This window comes from Heloderma suspectum, chromosome 5, assembly GCF_057233095.1.
Source record: "Heloderma suspectum isolate Gila_16-S chromosome 5, 16-S_ref, whole genome shotgun sequence".
Classification (NCBI taxonomy): Eukaryota; Metazoa; Chordata; class Lepidosauria; order Squamata; family Helodermatidae; genus Heloderma; species Heloderma suspectum.
The window spans coordinates 66,709,501-66,728,775 of NC_139462.1; the positions used below are offsets into that span (position 1 = coordinate 66,709,501).

Here is a 19,275-nt window from a genome sequence, read left to right on the forward strand (position 1 = left end):
TTTAATGGAGAATCTAGGCAACATTCTTCCAAAGCATTGCATTCCTGTATTGCCCTGTTGTCTGGGGTCCCCCCTCAAAAAAAGTACTTGCTTGTTAAAGGCTAAAAAAATTCTGTACACAGTTCCTTGACATTGGCTTCACCGCTGTCTTTGTACTCTCCCATGAAGGAAAGGGACAAGCTATCTGTGTGGGCGAAACCTTGCTAGTGTCACCCTTCCTGCCTTGTCTAGCCTGTTCAGGTTTTTAAATTAAACATATTTCTGTATGCACCAATGCAGATGTGCATATAGGTCTGTGTTGGGTTTTTTTAAAATCTGCCCTCCTCAGAGCAGCAACAATGGTGTCAGCAGTGGGAAAGGGGCGGACAGGTCTTCTGAGAAGAAGAAAGAGGGTTGCTTGTTTCCAACCCCCTCTCCCCACACAGCAACAGGACACTGCCAGATTGGTAGCTGCAGTCTCAGCTGCCCACCTGTGGGCTGTGCTGGTGGAGGTTGCTTTTCCCTGTCTTCCTCCCTCGCTCTCTCACTTCCAGCCTCATTATTGGGCAGGCAGAGGTACCTGTACTGGCACCTCTGGATCAGACTTGGAAAGGAGAGAGGCAGGCAGGGCTCGGAAGGAAGCCTGGGACACAGCAGTAAAGCATGCTTGGAGCCAGGAAGGTAGAAGAAGGTTAGGCAGCTACTGCTCCATAGTGTGGGTGGAAACTCAGCGGTCATCTGTGTCCAGAAAAGCAACTCAGTTGCTATTACCAGATACTCTGAATGTATTGCTTTCATTCCAGGGAAAATGGGCTCTTTCCCTCCCTCCACATTTCAGAATATACTTCTGGTGTCCCTCAGCTGGTCGCTGAAATCCTTCTGGTGTGTCTCTTTGCCTGCTTACCTGTACAGCCTATTTTACACAGGCAAAATAACTCTGTTTCAGGTCTGCCAGTACCATAAATTAAATGGTGCATGTTCATTGCTTGTCTGGCTGCAGTGGTCCATTACCAGAGCAGGTAGATGTGAAAGAGATGGCTCTGTCACTTTAAATTAGTGCTGTGCTGAAAATTTCTCCCATATTTTTTTCAACCATTCTCGTTCAACTTGATAGGAGAGGAATTGCTTTGGAAAAGAAACCCAATGGTGAAGAAATTTCAGAGAACTTCTCATGGGTTGGGTTTGCGTTTCTTGGGCTTACCTTAATTAGGAGGTGGCCTAGGAGTGAGCACAGGTGTCCTGTTTTTCATTATACAATCATCTCTCTGGCAGTCTGTAGCCTCCTCAGCTTCCTACACTTCAGTTAAAGCCCAGTTTAAGGCACCATGAGGTAATTCCCCCCATACGGCTTTTTCAGATCAGGACGTGCAGGCAGACTGGGAGGCTAGCTGTGATTAGGGAAGCTCAAAAACACCACAAAAATAAATTATAGAACAACTTGAATGAGGCAGAACAATGGAAGCCTCTCTCATGGTGGGGGGAGAGAGGACTACAACTTTCAGGACATTGGAGGATAGATTTTGGCAGAGCACTAACTCCTCCTCATCCTTGGAGCCGGACACAACACTGCCCCCACCTGCATTGCGGTGGGTGCAAACTGGGGGCCAGCCTGCCAAGACAGTTGATGCTGTTGCAGTATGAAAACCCCCCAAACCCTTAGGAAAAATGAAGGAAGCTGTGCTACGAGCCCTGCCAATGGGGAGCCCTATCTGGGAGAATTAGTTGGAGAATTTCTCCTCCCCCTGGAGAAATTCGGTAAAATTATCTCCCAAATTTGTCTGCCCACAAGTAAGGTAGAGAATATCAAGAGGCCATTTGTGCACAGGTCTACTTTAAATGTCATGAAATGTAAGGGAAGAAAGATAGAATTCTCTGGTCTATTTCTCTTAATTGGACAAGTGACTGCTAAACCATCTTTTACAGTTGTTGGGTTTTTTTTTTAACCTTGCAAGGTTAATTATGGAGATTTTACTAAGATGAGAGAAGTTGCATCATGCAGAATTCTTCCTTTCTGACAGTGGAGTCCAAAATTGACAGCTCTACTGGAGTAGTAGCAGTAAATTAACAGCAACAATAGCAGCATTATGTTGCAGTGCAGTGTTGCACTTTGCATCCATTGAAATCAGCGCAGATGTAGGCTGCTGTCCTGAGAAGCTACTCCAACTGCAGAAATATTCTTGAGAATGTGTGTGGAACAGACCTGATGTAAAGAGACATGGCAGGGAACTGGGAAAACTGCAAACTCGGGTACTCATAACATGTACTGACTTTGGCAGCGTGCCTGTTGCAATTCAGACTAGGTCCAGGTTCCTGTATAAAGTTTTGGAGTAAAGGCCTTGTGTTATTAGTAAAAAAGAAAAAAAAAAGTTTGATTTCTTTACCTGAAATCTAAAACCTCTGAGAACTTGGCAAGAAAGATTTATCCAGTGAAGATAAAAATAAGCTGACAAATTTGCTGCTGCTGCTGATCCTTTTTTTTTTTTTTAAAGGGACTTTATTTATTGACATTTTGGAAAGCAAAGAACCTGTTAACACTTGGAACTTTTTTTTTTTTTTTAAGGGGGCATGCTTAGTACAGCAAGTGTGTAGTTGAAAAATTGTTTCAAAGATGCAGAGTTCTGTGCATGTTTACTCAGAAGCAAGCCCCACAATATTCAGTGGAGCTTAACTGTTAGGAAAGACTTGCATCACAAGCCTACACATGTCTGCTCAGAAGTAAGTTCCATTGAGTTCAGTGGGGCTTGCTCCCAGATCTGTGCATATAGGATTGCAAGTTTAGTCTCTTTTGCCATCATTCTGATTAAGAAAATAGCTTTGAATAGTAGAATGCATGGAAGTATAACAATGACAGACTTAAACACAAATGAAAAAGTGTAATAGAGTAGAATGTTGAGAGAATATTAGTTATGTGAAGCCTCACAAGTGCACTTCTACCAGCATTTGTATGGGTACTGGGTAAGTAGATAGAACTGACAGATATTTTAATAAAGCATTTTGATACATATGCATGTAACTGATGTGCTCTCACTCCCGTTTTGTCCCCACAACTTCAGTTTTCCCCTCAAGTATTCCAGTATAATGGAGCCTCGTGGCACAGAGTGGTAGGTGGCTGTATAGCAGCCGAAGCTCTCCCCACGACCTAAATTCAATCCCAGCGGAAACTGAGTCTCGGGTAGCCGGCTCAGGTCGACTCAGCCTTCCATCCTTCCGAGGTCGGTAAAATGAAGACCCAGCTTGCTGGGGGAAAGGTCACGACTGGGGAAGGCAATGGCAAACCACCCCACGACAGTCTGCCATGAAAATGCCAGCGCAAGCAGCGTCCCTCTAGGGGTCGGTAATGACCCAGTGCTTGCACAGGAGGAACCTTTCCTTATTCCAGTATAAAACAACTGTAATCAAAACAGAATAATCCTCATTTAAGAGCACAGCTCATGCAACAACTCTTTGAGTTGCTTTATAAATTATGTTTTTTATTGTTCATAAGTTCCCAAAGCACAAGTCACCTATTGCATAACCAGTTAGTAGACCAGGTGATATTCTTTAACTATTTTTTCACAGGCAAAATGTTGGACATCCATCTATCTTACTATACTTACATCTTTCGCTTCCAGAGTACAACTCTGTTCCTTGAGACAAAAACGGTGATAAACTGGCTGTTCCTACTTTAAAAGTATACAAAGCCATGATCTATGCTTAGAAGCTTTTTAGTGTTGTACATGGGAGGTGCTGTAAAGTTTAAAACTTCCAAGTTTCAAAATTGTTCAGAGCAAATTCTTGAGATCCTTGCTTTGCCAGTCTCTTAAATTCCTGGCTATACCATTTTGAGTTTATTCAGCATTGTGAGTCTTCAGATTTTTTGAGGTCCTCTTTTCTGCCAAAGCCTTATTAAATTTTAGAATCCAGGTTCAATCAATCAAAGCTTTTATTGTTTCAATCAGAGGTTACAACAAGCAAAATAATAGCAAAGATAAAACATACATAAAAGAAATCAAACAAATCATATTAATTTTTAATTTCCTGCGAGGCCATAAAATTAGCTCTATGCGATTGGGCTGTGAGAGCAAAATTAGCCAATGACTGTCTTACTTTTGGAAGTAAACAAGAAGTGTATAGAATCCAAGTTATAGATGCTAAGGGCCAGACTAGATGAAATGGCAGGAGATCCTTGATCAGAACTCTCAAACTTTTTTTTACTGGCCAACAGTCATGAGTGTGTGTGATTCAGAGCATGGCCATGCCTTTTTCCCTAGTCTAAATTCTGCCTTCCCCAACTTCACGGTTCTGGATCACATGGAGGTCAATTGTGTATAGACATATAGGCCTTCTTCAGACATTTGTACCTTGGTGTTCCTATATGTGTGTGTTCATAATTTTTGAAGCTTCTAGAATCAATAATAGTTTTTGGCAGTTACTTTTGAATTCTGGTGTGGCAGTGCTTCAGTCACATTCTCAGCACAATAATATTTTAATAAATTTTGTATTAGACATTTCGGCAGAAATCTACACATAAACTGAGCTCTTGTGAAAATAGGCATAGTAGGACTATGATATTTGGATAGAATATGGTGAAATATTCTTGGCTTGAAGAATTTGTATAAGCTAGCAGTTGGAATACAATATGGATACCAAAAAAATCACTGTTCTGTTCTTTTTCAGCTTCTCTGCAAAAATGCCTAATGGGAGGCTCCTCCATTTTCACCCTTCAATTCTCCATTTTGGAATGCAGTGAGTATGTTGTATACTTCCAGAATAAAGGAAAAATTATCATGACAAGTTATTTTTTTTAAGCCATTATTTCCTGCAGTCTTTTCACTGTAGTCACTGCATTATATCCCCCCACCCCACGTTCTCCCTGCTTTGTTCCTTGAGTACTCACACTATTTACTGGCCCAATAACACTAAACCATTATTTTGCATTGTGGGAATAAGCCTTGTCAAGCCTCAGACTCATGTGCTTCCCTTTACATTCCCTGGTACAGTATCTGCTTTCTGGTTTAAACCAACCATTTTGTTACATTGTGTCTGAACCTGGCCCAACTCTGGATATTTTAAACTATGGTTTACTGAAGCAAGCCAAGATCAGATCAGAAACAAGATCTTGGCTTGTTTCAGTAAATCATTTTAACAAACTACAGTTGGGCCTGGTTTAGATGTGATGTTACAGACTCCGGTTGATTTAAATTAGGAAGCTGGTGTTTCTAGCTCCTCCTTGCGGCTGCGCTGGAGAAGGAGAGAGAAGTGGGGGAGTGTGTGAGCCTGAGGCTTACCCAGTCTTCTTGATGTAGTGCTAAACCTATGGTGTAGTTCACGGGTGGGGAACTGGATTGCCTCCTGGGGGCCAGATGACATCAGGGAGTGGGCCCCTTCCCCTTTCTCCATGCACAGAGTGATCACTCCATGCCCCTTTCTGCACAGAGGAGGGGATACAGCCGGCACCTGGAGAAATTGATCCTCCAGGTGCTGTCTAAGTGTGTGGACAGCTTTCCTCCTCCCTCGCCTTCCCCAATTGGGGAAGGCGAGGGAGGAGCAAAATGGACTTCAACTGGCTCCTTGAGGTGGTGGCTGAGTCCTGAGCTAGCTTTGCCCCCCCCCCCGCCCCGGTTCCCAGTCAGGGAAGGCAAGGGAGGAACCAAGCAAACTGAGCCACAAGTTCAGGGAGCGTTCCTTGAAGCCACAGCACAGTCCTTCTCCTGCTCCCTCTCCCTTCTCAGAAGAGGTTAGGCTTCAGGAAGGATGTGGGGCCTTGCCTGAAGCTTCCCCAAGCTGGATGGAGTGGCCTAGCAGGCTGAATTCAGCCCACCGGCCTGAGTTTTCCCATCCTTGGTGTAGAGTTATGTCTGAATCAGGCCACTGTTTATTCAAGCTCTACAGATGAATTGGTGTAACCAGTAAGGTTGCCTGAGGCTTGCTCATGTCATGCCAAACCATGGTTTGATTCTGTGTCTGAACTATACCAAAGTTATCTTGTATTTCAATTCTGTTGGAGTTAAAACATCCGTTGGATAATATAAAGTTGCGGTGTTTTGAGCACTGTTTGTTTGCATATTGAGCGGAAATTAAGATCTGCAGTTTCTTCATTGTTGTGATACTTCCCTCCTCTCTTGTTTCCCCTAGGTTACTGGGACTGCCTAAAGCTAAAATGCTATATGCATACAATCCTAGTAGGGATAGAGACATTATAGTGAATTCAGTGTTTACAGCTACTAGACATTTTCATGTGTCTCCTGTTCATAGCAGGGTGAGTGCTGATGTACTTTTGGAAACTATGCTGTGGCAGAGTGCCAGAGTTTCATGCTTTTGTTGGCCTGAATCTTTAGTTAACTGGTCCCTCTTCCTTACTTTCCCAGCCATTAGTTTGTTCTTGATCTTCCAGCATATTTCTATTAGGTCTGAGCTGAATGTTCTCCCATGTATATTTTCAGTGCAACAAATAGCTTCGAACCCCCCCCAAAAGACATACAAAAACTTCCTGGTCTCACACCAGTTTGCGCCTTTTACCACCCAGTTGGCTGCAGCTTCAGTTCCATTTGTCTTGTTTTTAAACAGTGCATAGTCCAGCTATGGGATTCGCTACCACAACACCTAGTGATGGCCACCAATTTGGATGGCTCCAAAAGGTTAGCCTTCTCCAGGAATTTGTCTATCAGTGGCTGCTAGTGCTGATTGCTATATGCTCCCTCCAGTTTCAGAGGCAGTAAACCTATGTACACCAGTTGCTGGAGAACATGGGCGGGAGGGTGCTGTTGCATTCATCTCCTGCTTGTGGGTTTCTTGTTGACAGCCTGTCTGTGTCTGTGTGAACAGAATGCTGGACTAGATGGACTCTTGGTCTGATCCAGCATGGCTCTTCTTATGTTGTTTGAAAATTAGCCTTGTTTGTTCCTCTGTACTATCATGGATTTCACCAGATTTATCTACGTGACAGTGCCACTTTTCTAGAAAGAAGACCAGTTTTGAACATAGGAAATTGCCTTATACTGAGTCAGACCATGGGTCCATCTTAACCCCCAAGAGTTTCGGGCAGGAATTTTTCTGGCTTTACCTGGAGATGCCCGGGATTGAATCTGGGACCTTCTGCATGCAAAGCAGATGCTTTGCCACTGACCTGTGGATATAAACATTTTGCAAACAAAGCAGTGGCACTGAAGTTGCATCCAATCAGGTCTGCAAAAAGAGTCACATTGAAGTATTGCCATCAACTGAGTATCTGGTATGGGGGTTGTGTTAGGGGGTAGGCTTTCTGTCTGCAGAGCATTTGCAGAGATATTTTAGAAAAAATATCTAGAAAAGAGGCCTAAAAACATCATTGGAAAGTATTGGGGGGATGACATTTTGCATTCTGCATTTTGGCTCAGCCTTAATTTCTACCATTACTATTAGTTCATCTTTAAATAGGCATGTAAGAAGAGTACAAAACATTGCCTGTGAAGAGAGAATACACAGCTAGTCTGCAGCTCTGAAAGGAAGAGTGTCTTTTATCAAAGTTATATTTCCTTCCACTCTGAAATAAAGACAAATTCAAAATTACGGTATAGCACATATTGTAGAACTGCGAAGATCAAGTGTAATCTGGAATTACTGTCTTGCATATTTCTTGTAAATCTGAACTACAATAGATCTCTTGTAACGATGACTGTTGCTTTATCTTTTTGGACCATGGTTTGCTGCTAACCATGATGGGAAGCTTCTAATTGTAGCTTAGAATGGGAGGGAGCATATGTGAGGCTAATGGCTGCTACTGCACCCAGTGCTAATGCATAGTTTAGTATTGCATCTGAACCCAACCGCTGTCTCTGCTATGATTGTTTGAGGAAGAACGAACAAGCATGTTTAGCTCTGTGCCATTGAAACCCAGCACAGTGCTGCAGATAGCTGCTCCATATTGGTCTCCAGACTGCATGGAAGGAGGTGCAAGGGAGTTCATGGGGACTAGGTTTAGGGTAGTGGGGCAAGGAGAGGGTGGTGACCCCCCCTTTTAATTTATAAGTCTGTAATACAATTATTGCAATTTAAGTTTATTGAACATCAGACACTTTTATTTTATCTGTAGGTGATTCCAGCAATGGGGAAAATTTATTTCAGAGTACTGTTTCTTCCAATAGAAGAAGGCAGTTTTGAAAGTTCATTATTTATAAATACCTCATCTCATGGAGTATTTTCATATCAGGTAATCTAATTATTCACCAGCTTGAGATTTAGAAGATATTTCTTTTCAAATGATGTCATAGTGGGCAAAAATAGGAAACTCTGCCAGTGGTTCTCAGTAATGAGTAAATAAGACTTGCAGACTGCATTATGATGTACAGGGGACTGAAGTGTAAAGATGTCTGTCCTTCTGGTCTCTACCGCCTTTAGGGATTTTTTACATTTATGCTGGAGAAGGGACAAGTGAGTGACTCCCCCCTCCGGTAGTTGAGGACAGGTGCCTGCACATGCTTTCCAAAGAGGCACTTGTAAACTAAGACTGTAGCGGTGGGTGGGTGCGTGGGTGGGTGGGAGTTACATTTGTACTTAACTTTAATTGTTTAGACTGCAGTCTTATACATACTTACCTGGGAGTCAGTCCCACTGAACTCAGTGGGGCTTACTTCCAAGTAGATCTGCATTGGATTGTGGTGATGTTTGAAAAACTTAAATAGTTTTTCAAAGGAGGCAGTGTACTGCTTTGCCACAACTTCCTCCTGCCAGGCACAGTTTGGAGACAACCTAGTCCTTGTTGGACAGGTGCAAAGGTATGGGGAAAGGTGCCTCAGTTCAGTTTTATAACTGAGGGTCTTAAACTTACTGTGGTGTCTCCAGAGGTTGGGATGGGAGAAGTAAGGGAACTAGGCCACTGCCTATTCAACCACCCTGGCTCCAGCAAATAACACATGGGTCTTGTATCCTGTGTTTGCTGGAGCCAGGGTGGCTGCAGTATGCTACGCAAACTCCTTCTCTTCCTTCCAGCCCTGGAGCATGGTATGATGAGTCCAATACTCCACTGCAAAGGCAAAGACTCCCTTCCCACCAGTGTAGGGGGCAGGGCATAGTTTTATTTAATTGTATTTTACTTTTATTTAGTTAGTGCATTTCTTAGCAATCCCTGAAGACTACAGTCTCTCCAAAGTCAGCTTACAGTATAAGACATACAATTCGATATCAGTATAACGAGTTAATAACATCATTAATTTAAAAACCTGTTTTAAAAATAACTAGCGGCTAGATGGCCATAGGATTGTTTGGTTTCCGGGAACCAACCTTGGAGCCCATGCTCCGAGGTCAGTTCCTGGATAACTGCCTCCCCACCCCTTTCCCTGTCACCTTGTAGGCGGCGTGGATCGTTCCCAGGCTCCATGCTTGGATGAGCAGCATGGAGCAGGGCAAAAGGCATTCCTGAGGGCAGGAACTTCCTATGTGTTGTCCGGCCTCCCCCCACCCCTGCTCCGAAGTCTTGCAGCTAGACAGCCAAAATCGGCTGTTTAGCTGTGAATGCAGGGTGGCTGCAGCATCAAGGAGAACATCTCCACTGCACTCCACCTGCCCTGCATTGGATAGGTGGTTGCCTCAGAGTTTGGAGGCAGTTGCCTATCCCAATAGGATTGCTCCCTAACAAAAGCAGCGTATATAATAACCTTTCAATTAAAACTCAAAGAAAACAAATAAGTTTTTAAAACCCTCTGCAAAACAACAACAGATGGAGCTGGCCGTATACCTCTCGGGTGGGAGTTACATAGACCTGGTTCACATGTAACAACAAATGGTTTGTTGTCCTTATGTATGAACCCAGGGTTGTCCTTATGGATGAACCCAAAACTATGGGTTAACCATAGATTGTTAACCATGAAGAAACCATGATTTGTTGTTGGTTTGAAAACTCTGGTTTGTTTAAACCCTGGGTTATCATTGTATGTGAACCCAGATTGTGGGTTGTTCATGAGTTGTTTCACCAGGCTATAGAGGCAGTGGGCAAGAGCGTTTATATGCCAATCCTGCTGTGCCACAAAGGCATTTGGGATACAGCGAGGTAGTGGGCAATGGAGGAGGAAAACAACCCAGTGACTGAGAAAACAAATATGGTTTGTTTGATTGTCTGCCAGGCAAACCCTGGGTATGGCAACAAACCATGGCGTAAATAAACCATGTGTTAGTGTTACATGCGAACCACACCACTGTTTCACTTTATTGTATCTTTTGTTTTCCTATTGGTGTGGAAATGCTTGCAAATGTTGGTGCTGTGTGTACCACATTCGGATTTAGAGGCAGTTTGAAGAAGGGGTTTGCAGTAGAGAATTTCTTATTGGGCTGGATTTTGTCCTATCTATATATCTATATTTAAAACTAAAGAGACCTATAAGGAGTGTTTTAAACATTGCAAAATTTGTAAATGAAAATTTTAAAATATCATCTACTCAGGCATCTAAAACAAGCCAAAGAAGTCAGTGGATAAGTTGCACAATCACCCCATATACATTATGTGAAAGCCCTATATGCATCATATGAAAACATTATTGGTACCTTCTGTCCTTCATTTCTTTTCAAATGTTTTAGGAACCAAACAGTTTGTAGTATAGCTTCTGTGAGGGAAAGAAACGATCTCAGCTTGGCTTCTTTTAAAAACTCACAGAAAAGCAGGCAGGACTGATACTTTATCTTCCTTTATGTTGCTTTCCTCTCAAGTCCTCTGCAGTTCATAAGAGCTCAGTGGAGGAGATTTTTGTGATGGTCATATGGGGCGGTAGCATTTGCTGGAAAGGGAAGGAGCTATTACCAGTGGTGAGCAGGCAAGTGGATTTCTGGAACCTTGATCATTTTGTTCTGTTATCTTCCCTTCTGAGTAAACTGATTTCTAAGTAGTCCTGAGGAACTGCAGATAGAATCTCTTTTCTGTTTCAGGGATCTCATCTAGAAAGCTACTGTCCCAGGATAATGTATAACTATCCAAATAGCAGAAATAAATGCAAATATACTTGCCTTTCAAACCACTTTTCTCAGCAATCTATCTTGAGACTTCAAAACCAGATGTCATTTTGAAAGACCTCTGCACATTTTAATAAGTTTCTTGTTTTCTATTTGATGCATAAAAGACCTAATGTATATTTATTTTCACATTTATTTTTCTAAGACGTGGGCTAGGTAGATATGGATGAGATGGGGTAGTTAAATGATTTCCCCTCCTTCAGGGGAACAGTGTTTGTATAAAACTGTCTGACAGAGTGATACATTGGTGATAATCCAGTTGTGCTCTGAGCATGCTGTTCATAATGCATGCTTTGAATAAGCTCAGCCCCCCTGCAACCTGCCCCCCTTCAGCATTTTTCATAGGGTCTACAAATGGGGCAGAAGTATTTTCCTTGCTCTGAATCAGCTTTGTGATGTCACCACATAGCCAAATATGATTGACTGCAGGACATTTTAACATCTGCACACTGACTGTCATCCCCAATTGGGCTGGGATCACCTGGTCAAAAAGTATTGCCATTTTTTAAAAAAGTTGCTGAAGCAGCAGTGAACAGCCATAAAAGGCTGTAAACATTTTTGGGTTCCCTGGCACACTGAAAATGTTTCTGTACGAACATCTGGCGCAGCCTCAGTACTGATTTTTTTTTAACGTTCTGCTTCTGTTGATACATACTAGCTATTTAGTGCTGTAACTTCGCATTCAATTTTTGTTGGAATTGTTTAGAAATAGTCAATATCATGTGCTGTTTTGAACCAGGTCTTTGGAACGGGAACTTCAAGGACCATTTCAGAAGAGTCTAGAAAACAGTTAGCAAATACTTATTTACTGCTTCCACATATCAACAGTATCCAGATCTCACAAGCACTGGTATAGTATACTTCTAAAGTAAATAATAAGTTATATTTAGGGACTATATATTTTTTGTTTGTTTGTTTAAGCCCACCCCCCAGCTCCTGTGCCTCAGCTTTCTGTATTATATTAAGCAAAATATTAAGAACTTACCACTAGAACCTCAGGTGTGGTGTGCACATGGTTGTTGTTGCACTTACCCTGAGTTACTCTTAGTCATTTTTCACAAATTGTCCAAATTAATGTGTCCTGTAGCGGTGTAGTTATTTTTGGATTGAACCATTCTCCCCTAGTCCCAAGGAGATAGTCTGTGTGTGCAGGCTTTAGATTTGGAGTATCTGAACTCAGGTAGGTCATTTAGTGCTAGATGTTTCTGATTTGCTGATCTACACAGTTTGCTCTACATGGTCTACATAATTTCAGTAAAACTTCCAGCATTACTGGGAATATGCTTGTATTCAAAATTAGTTTCCTTACTCAATCACTCTAGCTGTATGTTTCCTGACTGCTACAGCAAGTCACTTTCTGGTTGTGACCCAGATTTCCAGTTAACCTGTCACTCTCTGTCCTACTCCCCCAATCTATATCAAGACATGAGTTTGTCCTGAAAAGTCTCCACTTTCTATACAATTGGAGCAAATACAAATTTCAGCACACAGATCTGCTGCACCTAGTATGGCCCTGAAATAGTAGGCCATCTTGAAGATATTTTGAGGCAAGCTGTTGAGTGAAAATGAGCACTGTAACCTTTGGGTTGGTATTTGGGAATCCAGTAATGACTTGAGTTGTCACTACTGGGAAGTAGTTGTGTGTTGAAGTGCTGTAATATCTACAGTAGCTAATGAAGGAATATATGCTTCATTGTCCTCATGTGAAAAAATGGTATTGAGAGAAGAGAAACTAGGGGTGTAGGTAACTGTGAATGAATCAATACACTTTTCAGATTATTTTATTTAAACTACTTATATATCATTTGAAATAATAAAATCTCTAAGCAGTTTACATTTTTAATTTTTTATTGGAAGAATTAAAACAAAACAAAGGGGGAAACGTAGCTACATAAATCTCAGTATATAAATTTCATATACCTGTGAAATGCGTGTGTGTGTGTGTGTGTGTGTGAGAAAGAGAGAGAGAGTATATGAATGAAAATACAGCTTTCTAAGAATTATAAATAAACTTCAGCAAAAGCAGACCAAATATCCAAATAAGTATGTATGGAAGGAAGGAAGGTGGTTGCCCAAACTCTCTGCAAGTTAAGCAGGGGCAGCAAATTAATAGGCTTTCACCACCCCTTAACATCCAAATTCAGCCTGAGCCAAGGGATACTTAGACCACCCAGGTCTCTCTTGGGGCACAGAAATCAGGGTTCAATCTGACACCCTGTATTTCAAACCCCAACCCTAAAATGCTAAACGGTAGCAAGACCAAAGCAGAAGGCTCAGAATTCAGTCCTGAGGCTTAAGTGGAATAAAGCTCACACAAACTCTGAAACAGATGTGAAGTTTATTAACAATAAGGAAAGGGGAAGGGGTCAACAATGTGCACATACATCATTAAGGGCTGGATGCTCCTGATCTTGGAAACTAAGCAGGGTCAGCCCTGGTTAGTACTTGGATGGGAGACTGCCTGGGAATCAGGCTTCCTGCTTTGAGCAGGGGGTTGGACTCAATGGTTGGGTAGGCCCCTTCCAACCCTATGATTCTATGATCAGAGGAAATCAGGGAAAACCCAAAGCAATCAGAGAAACCCTTTAAAAACAGCAGAGAAATGTTTTGGAACAATGGAGAAACCTTTTGAAACAATGCTGCAGGCAAAAGCAACAAGCCACTTTTAAGCCACTTTTTTTTTGTTGAATCTGCTTTGCAGCATAGAACAAAGTTACAAAGAACATAGAACAAAGTTACATAGAACAGATACTTTTATAAACAGAAAAAAGGATGGTTTCCTATTTATTTAGCTGTCTAGTTATTATTAGTTGTTAGTTATTGGTTTTTAAAAATGCTTTAAATATTGCAAACCCTGATCACTGGCTCTGCATGATGTGGCAGAAGCAAGGGGAACAGGTTTGCTAAATTAAATGTGGTAGCAGAAGTAACTGGCTTTAGACAGATTGCTAAGGCTGTTTGTTCTGTACCATGACAACATAGAAGGTGCTCAGTTCTTTAGCATTTGCACTGTAGGTGTGAATTTGAGTTATTGATGTGGTTCACTCTGTGTTGATTTGTTAAGTGACCTTTCATTGTGAGTGTTTACGTGACTGTCCTGGTGCTTCTCCTGTATTATAATTGTAAGAAAACCAATTATGGTCATATCTTTTGACCCTTGGTATAACTTGTACCTGCAACATGTGGTGTGATAGAAAAAATAGAGATCCATTCTTAAAAAAATGAGCCCGATACAATTCAGTGATAGGTTTAGATGTGCTACAGGTGTCCCTCGTGGGTATTTGAAAATTTTCTTTAACAAGAAAATGAAATGGAATAAAGGTAGGCCAACTTTTGACACTGCAACTGTTAATAACTGGTTTTAATTGTATATTTTATACTTATTTTTTATTGTGTATATGCAGTCTTTTGCAAGTATCCTTGAAAGCCTAATTTGGGGGCACAAGGTGTCATACACATTTAAAAATAAAATAGTATAAACATTATTATCAAATGCAATCAACCCCCTAAAACAAAGAAAACTTGTTTGAAATGTTCTGAAAATTAAGTAAACGTTGGGGTGGTTTAATGCTAAGCTGGCAGTTTGTGGTATAGAAATATTTCCAAGGTGAATGTATACACTTATATTGCAGTATTTCTGGGATGACTTCTTTGCGCAGCAGCAGCTCTAGGATCTGTCAATTAGAGACATGGAGTCCTTACTTCTGTGTGCATAGGGAAGCTTGTGATTCTAGCCAAGGAAAGGGGTGTTCTTCATTGACCCAGTGTTCCCTGGCATATCCCATTGAACAAAATAAAATATTAGTCCCCTCCCCCCCATTTTCAGTTTCCATTTCCATTTTTTCAACTACTTTCTCGTTGTTGTTTTTCAGGCAGAAGCTAGGAATGTCAGTCACTTAAAGGTTCGTCTGGAATGCAGTTTACATAACAAATTATATCAACATTTTAAGGTATGCTGTATACATTTGTTCTTAAATCTACATTGAAAGACTATTCACCAACATTTTATGTACCAACTGCACACACTTCCTAGCTGAGCTAAGTTGACCTGGTCTCAACTGTGGGCTTGAGGTAGCCCTGACTTGTTCTGGTAGGCTTCAACATATACACCAAGACAGTGTTTTCAGGGCTAGTTCAGGATATCTTCACTTCTGATAACAACTTCAGGGCAATCCCAAATAACAGCTAACGCAATGTTTGTGACAGAACACAGTTTTAATTGGTGTTCCAGCAATATGGTATATTGAGATAACTTTGTTACTGTTGGATCATTACTCCCTTAAAGCATTGATCTCTTTCTTCCTGGGGTGATGAACAAATTCAGTTCGTACCCTCTATATTGGATTCTCTGTGAGGGGTTCCCCATTAATCTTGACAGCTGTGATCTGGCTGTCCTCGTTGACCTTTTGATGGCCTTGGCCATTAACTCACCCCACTCCCTTTAGTTTATGCAGAATATGATGCTGATAGTGCCGAAATGCAGAAGGCTATACTGCTGGTGGCACTCAACACAGGCTAGCCAGTTGTGGGATTTATCATTTTGAGGGCTAGGACTTAGCACTGATGGCGCTTTGCTGCTAGTCTGGCTTTATGCTTGCTAGCACTAGCAAGGGAAACCATTCCTTTATTTCCAATCTCTCCTGAGTGTGAATGTATGTGTGTGTCTGAATGTGTGACTGTGTGTATACATGTATGACCCCTGCCACCCCAGCTGGCATCTGATGCAGCCCTCGGGGCCAAAATGCATGTGTACCTCTGTTCTAGATGGAGAATGTCTTATTGGATCTTGGTGTTTTCCACCTAGAGATTGTTGTCTGATTTGAATAAATAACGGCTTGTTCCCAAAGTCTTTTTGCTTCAAACATATATAATGCATTGATTGACTCACAAGAAATTGCATACTCTTGCATTGGCCTATGGTTGTGGAAGGTGTCTCCACATGCTTTTCTGGGATCCCCCTGTCCTCCTCAGTTCCCTGCACCACAGACAACCCCATTCAGGAGGCTCTCCCAGCCTTCTGTGTTGCATTTTTGGGGGCTTTTAGGGCTGCCAGGGGACAGAGAGGCTAACTTCCAGGAATTCCCTTGTGCTAGCACAACGTTGGATGTCACCCAAAGTTTTTTCTTCAGTCCTTTGTTCAGATATGAGAATAGATTTTAATTCCCTTTGAAGGTGCTATCTAAGCTAACTTTTAGAAGAAAGATCTAGTGGTCATGTTAGATTGCAGACCCACTTTCTGTCTCTCTGTTTCTGTCTCTCACGCATTCACACACTGATACTTTTTGTTTGCTTAACTGTGTGTAGATTGAGTACTTCCAGTACAGAAAGTGCTGAGGGACAGTACTTCAGAGCTACTTATCATAAAGAGAAAATATTTATTATTCTATCCCTCCACTTTGCATCTCTTGCCAGAAAAATATTTCTTGGCCTAGTTGTAAAACCCAGGTCAGAATCTCAGCAGAGCCCCCCCCCCCCCTTGTAGTATCAAACAAAGCAATTTTGTGCAAGGAACTTCTTAGTATGAATAATTGCCATTAGTAGCAGATAGTTAAGACTTGCAGCTCTGAATTTCAATATTCTCCTGTGATTAATATTTTTGGGTTTCCTTTTATTTTACATTAGAATTGCTGCTTCGCATCTGACGGTCAGCTGCTGCTAGAAATCAGTTTAATGGTCAGAATGGAAAGTAAGCAGCATGAATTTGTGGACCTTAGACAATATTTACTGGAAAACCTTTTTGTAGTTTATGTAGCAATGGACAAAACACACACCTCGGGTAGGTCAAAGATGAGTCTGCGTGTACTTCTTAGTTTTATGGCTTTTTAAAATTAATACACATAAATGTAATGGGGGCTTTGACCTTTTATTTTGTTTTTGTTTGGACAGATGATTCCCCTGTAATCTTGTATGTGTTGCATTCAGGGAACAATATTCTGTATGTGCAGGTAATTATTTTCTATGTTATACTTCTGAGGTGTGTCTGTGTTTTTTAATTAGAATATCCACTAACTACTTGCAACTTGATCTAAAACTATATTATAATTGTATAAAGTATTTCTGCTGGGTGAATGGAGCTTGCTATTATTTTCCAAGCCCAGAGGATTACTGAAAATAAGTCTGGGGTGGTAAATGCCCAGTTCAAGGAGAACAATCTGAAATGTCATACTTGCCAGCCATGAACCGCAGTTCAGATGATAACAGTGTTTTACTCACAAACCATGGTTTCAAATCCTTGTTTGTAAGCTGAGATTAAGCCATAATTTTTCAATTCTAATTTAATAGGAAACTAGGTTAAAGAAAACAGGATAGAAGCACTTGAAGCCAGTTGTACAAGTGATGGAGGAGTCAGCATGGAAGCCAATGTTCATTCTCAGACCATTAAAATCTGTGGTGGGTGGAACAAGGGGAGGAGCCTTTCTGTTGTGGTGTCCTCCTTCCTTGGATTCTCTCCCCAGGGAAGCTTAGCTGGCATCGTCACACTTGCCTTTGGGTCTCAGACTTCCACTACTTGAGGTGTTTTACCATCTGATTTTATTGCTGTTTTTATTCTGCTTATTCAACTTCTTGGTGTTTTATTATATTTATATGATTTCCTAGTGTTTTTATTGTTATCTCTGGGAATTACTGAATTGAAGGACAGTATAGAAATAATTAATAAAATAGTAAAGCATCTTCCTTTGACTGCCTATCCTTTCTTCTGTGCACTCCTATACCCCTGTGGGAAAGGTGTGTGTGGCAGGAGGTATGTTGCCATTGAAGTGGGGACAGAGAAGATCCCTGGAGGTTTCCAATAAGTTAAGGAGGGGGGAATGAATAAGGGGCTTCATTTGCACTCTGTCTTTGTGCTAAAGCTTTCAATGCTCTGTGGGCAGGGTGGAAATACTCTTCTTTTCACTGTGGCTATATGCCTCATTAGATATTCCAGCAATCTTATCTTCAGAGAGAGCAAAAGAGAGCATTCCCAGCATTTCCTGGGTAGAGCAGAATATACTCTAGAGTACTGTGAGTGAATAAATAGGTTATATGGTGGCAATTAAAAAAAACCAGCAGAATTTTCATGAGTCTCTCCTTGTTCTACTTAATTTTAAAAGTGTGCATGGAACTCTGAAACACAGACTAGTGTTTCTGTTCAGTAGTACATGTACGTATAAAGGTAGCCTGTAAATAATGATATTAATTGCGCTGATCTTGGATCATAATTATTTATCTATGAATGATATTTAATATACCATATTTATTATTACTCTGAATAACTTGATGGCTTGATGTGACAAACTGCAGGGTCTTGCAACTTAAATTTTTTCATGAAGATGAACTTTACAGCAACTAAAACAGTAATGCTATCATAGAAATATGATGTGCTTTCTTTGTAGGATGTAAAACACTTGTCACAGGAAAGAACATTTTCTGTGCTGTTTGAGCCAATATTGCTACCATTGTCAGCCACGAATTTCACTGAAGTTGCTTCTATTGTTTGTAAAGGTACGGTATTTGCATATGTCTACTTACAGTACAACCCTAACCATATGACAAGCTGCACTAAAGTGGATATTACCTGTAACATATAAATTAACCGTCCATTTTCATTACTTTGGGCATCTGCAAAAAAAGATAAAGGGAAGCTCTGTGGCACAAGTCTTAATGGTTGCACCCCCATGAGATGGAAGCCTCCGAACTCAGATACTTCCATGTATCCAATGCCCTGCTGAGCTGCTGCCGGCAGGATGGGAGGGGTGATGGAAGTAATTTTCACCCCTCTGTCCTCTGTGTTTTGCTTTTTTCTCTAGCTAGGCATCTGAGCCTGTATAGAGAGGGCGTGCTGGTGGTGGTGGGACTTGGGCTGGAGAGGCCATAGGATTCCTTGTATCTTGAGCTCTCCCCTCCCTGAGCAATCAGAAAGCAGTCAGTGTAGTTCTTTCCAGAGCAGCTGTGATGCAGAGGGGGCAAGGGGAGGGATCGGATACTGGAGTCCCCCTTCTGAGGTTGCAGCAGTATCTGCGGCTTTGGAGGGAGTACTCTGAAGAATCCTGTGGTCCCTGGGACGCTCTCCCAGGACCACAGGAGTGCTGTCTTACTTATTTTAAGTAATTTTAGGCTGCCTTTCTGGACAGAGTCCCCTCAAGGCAGCATGCAACAGTAGGGGCCACTGCTGAGAAGATCCTGTATCTTGTGGCTATCAATTGAACCGATCTTAAAGGAGGTCCAACAAGCAGAGCCTCTAATGCCAATGTCAAGGCATGGGCAGGTTCATACAGGCACAGGCACACCTTCAAATAATGTGGTCTCAAACTGTTTAGGGCAGGGTGGGGAAAGTGTGACCCTCCAGATGTTGCTGGACTG

At 41.6% G+C, this 19,275-nt stretch overlaps 1 protein-coding gene and 1 non-coding gene across 7 annotated transcripts in view; both read left to right on the plus strand.

The window, feature by feature from the left end:
- Nucleotides 1–19,275, plus strand: part of TMEM131L (transmembrane 131 like) — a 95,310-nt gene that overhangs the window by 39,306 nt on the left and 36,729 nt on the right. For 4 of the 6 annotated variants that reach the window (XM_084856296.1, XM_084856297.1, XM_084856298.1 and 1 more), the window contains 8 exons: nt 4,636–4,704; nt 6,094–6,217; nt 8,030–8,146; nt 11,675–11,785; nt 14,808–14,885; nt 16,558–16,711; nt 16,822–16,880; nt 18,309–18,417. In XM_084856296.1, coding sequence (XP_084712422.1) covers nt 4,636–4,704; nt 6,094–6,217; nt 8,030–8,146; nt 11,675–11,785; nt 14,808–14,885; nt 16,558–16,711; nt 16,822–16,880; nt 18,309–18,417 — 821 coding nt within the window. The remainder of the gene's footprint in view (nt 1–4,635; nt 4,705–6,093; nt 6,218–8,029; nt 8,147–11,674; nt 11,786–14,807; nt 14,886–16,557; nt 16,712–16,821; nt 16,881–18,308; nt 18,418–19,275) is intronic. The other 2 variants (XM_084856299.1, XM_084856300.1) reach the window with 2 other exon arrangements.
- Nucleotides 13,781–13,914, plus strand: LOC146343969 (small nucleolar RNA SNORA66). Its single transcript, XR_014792810.1, has one exon. It is a non-coding gene; the product is annotated as a small nucleolar RNA SNORA66 (small nucleolar RNA).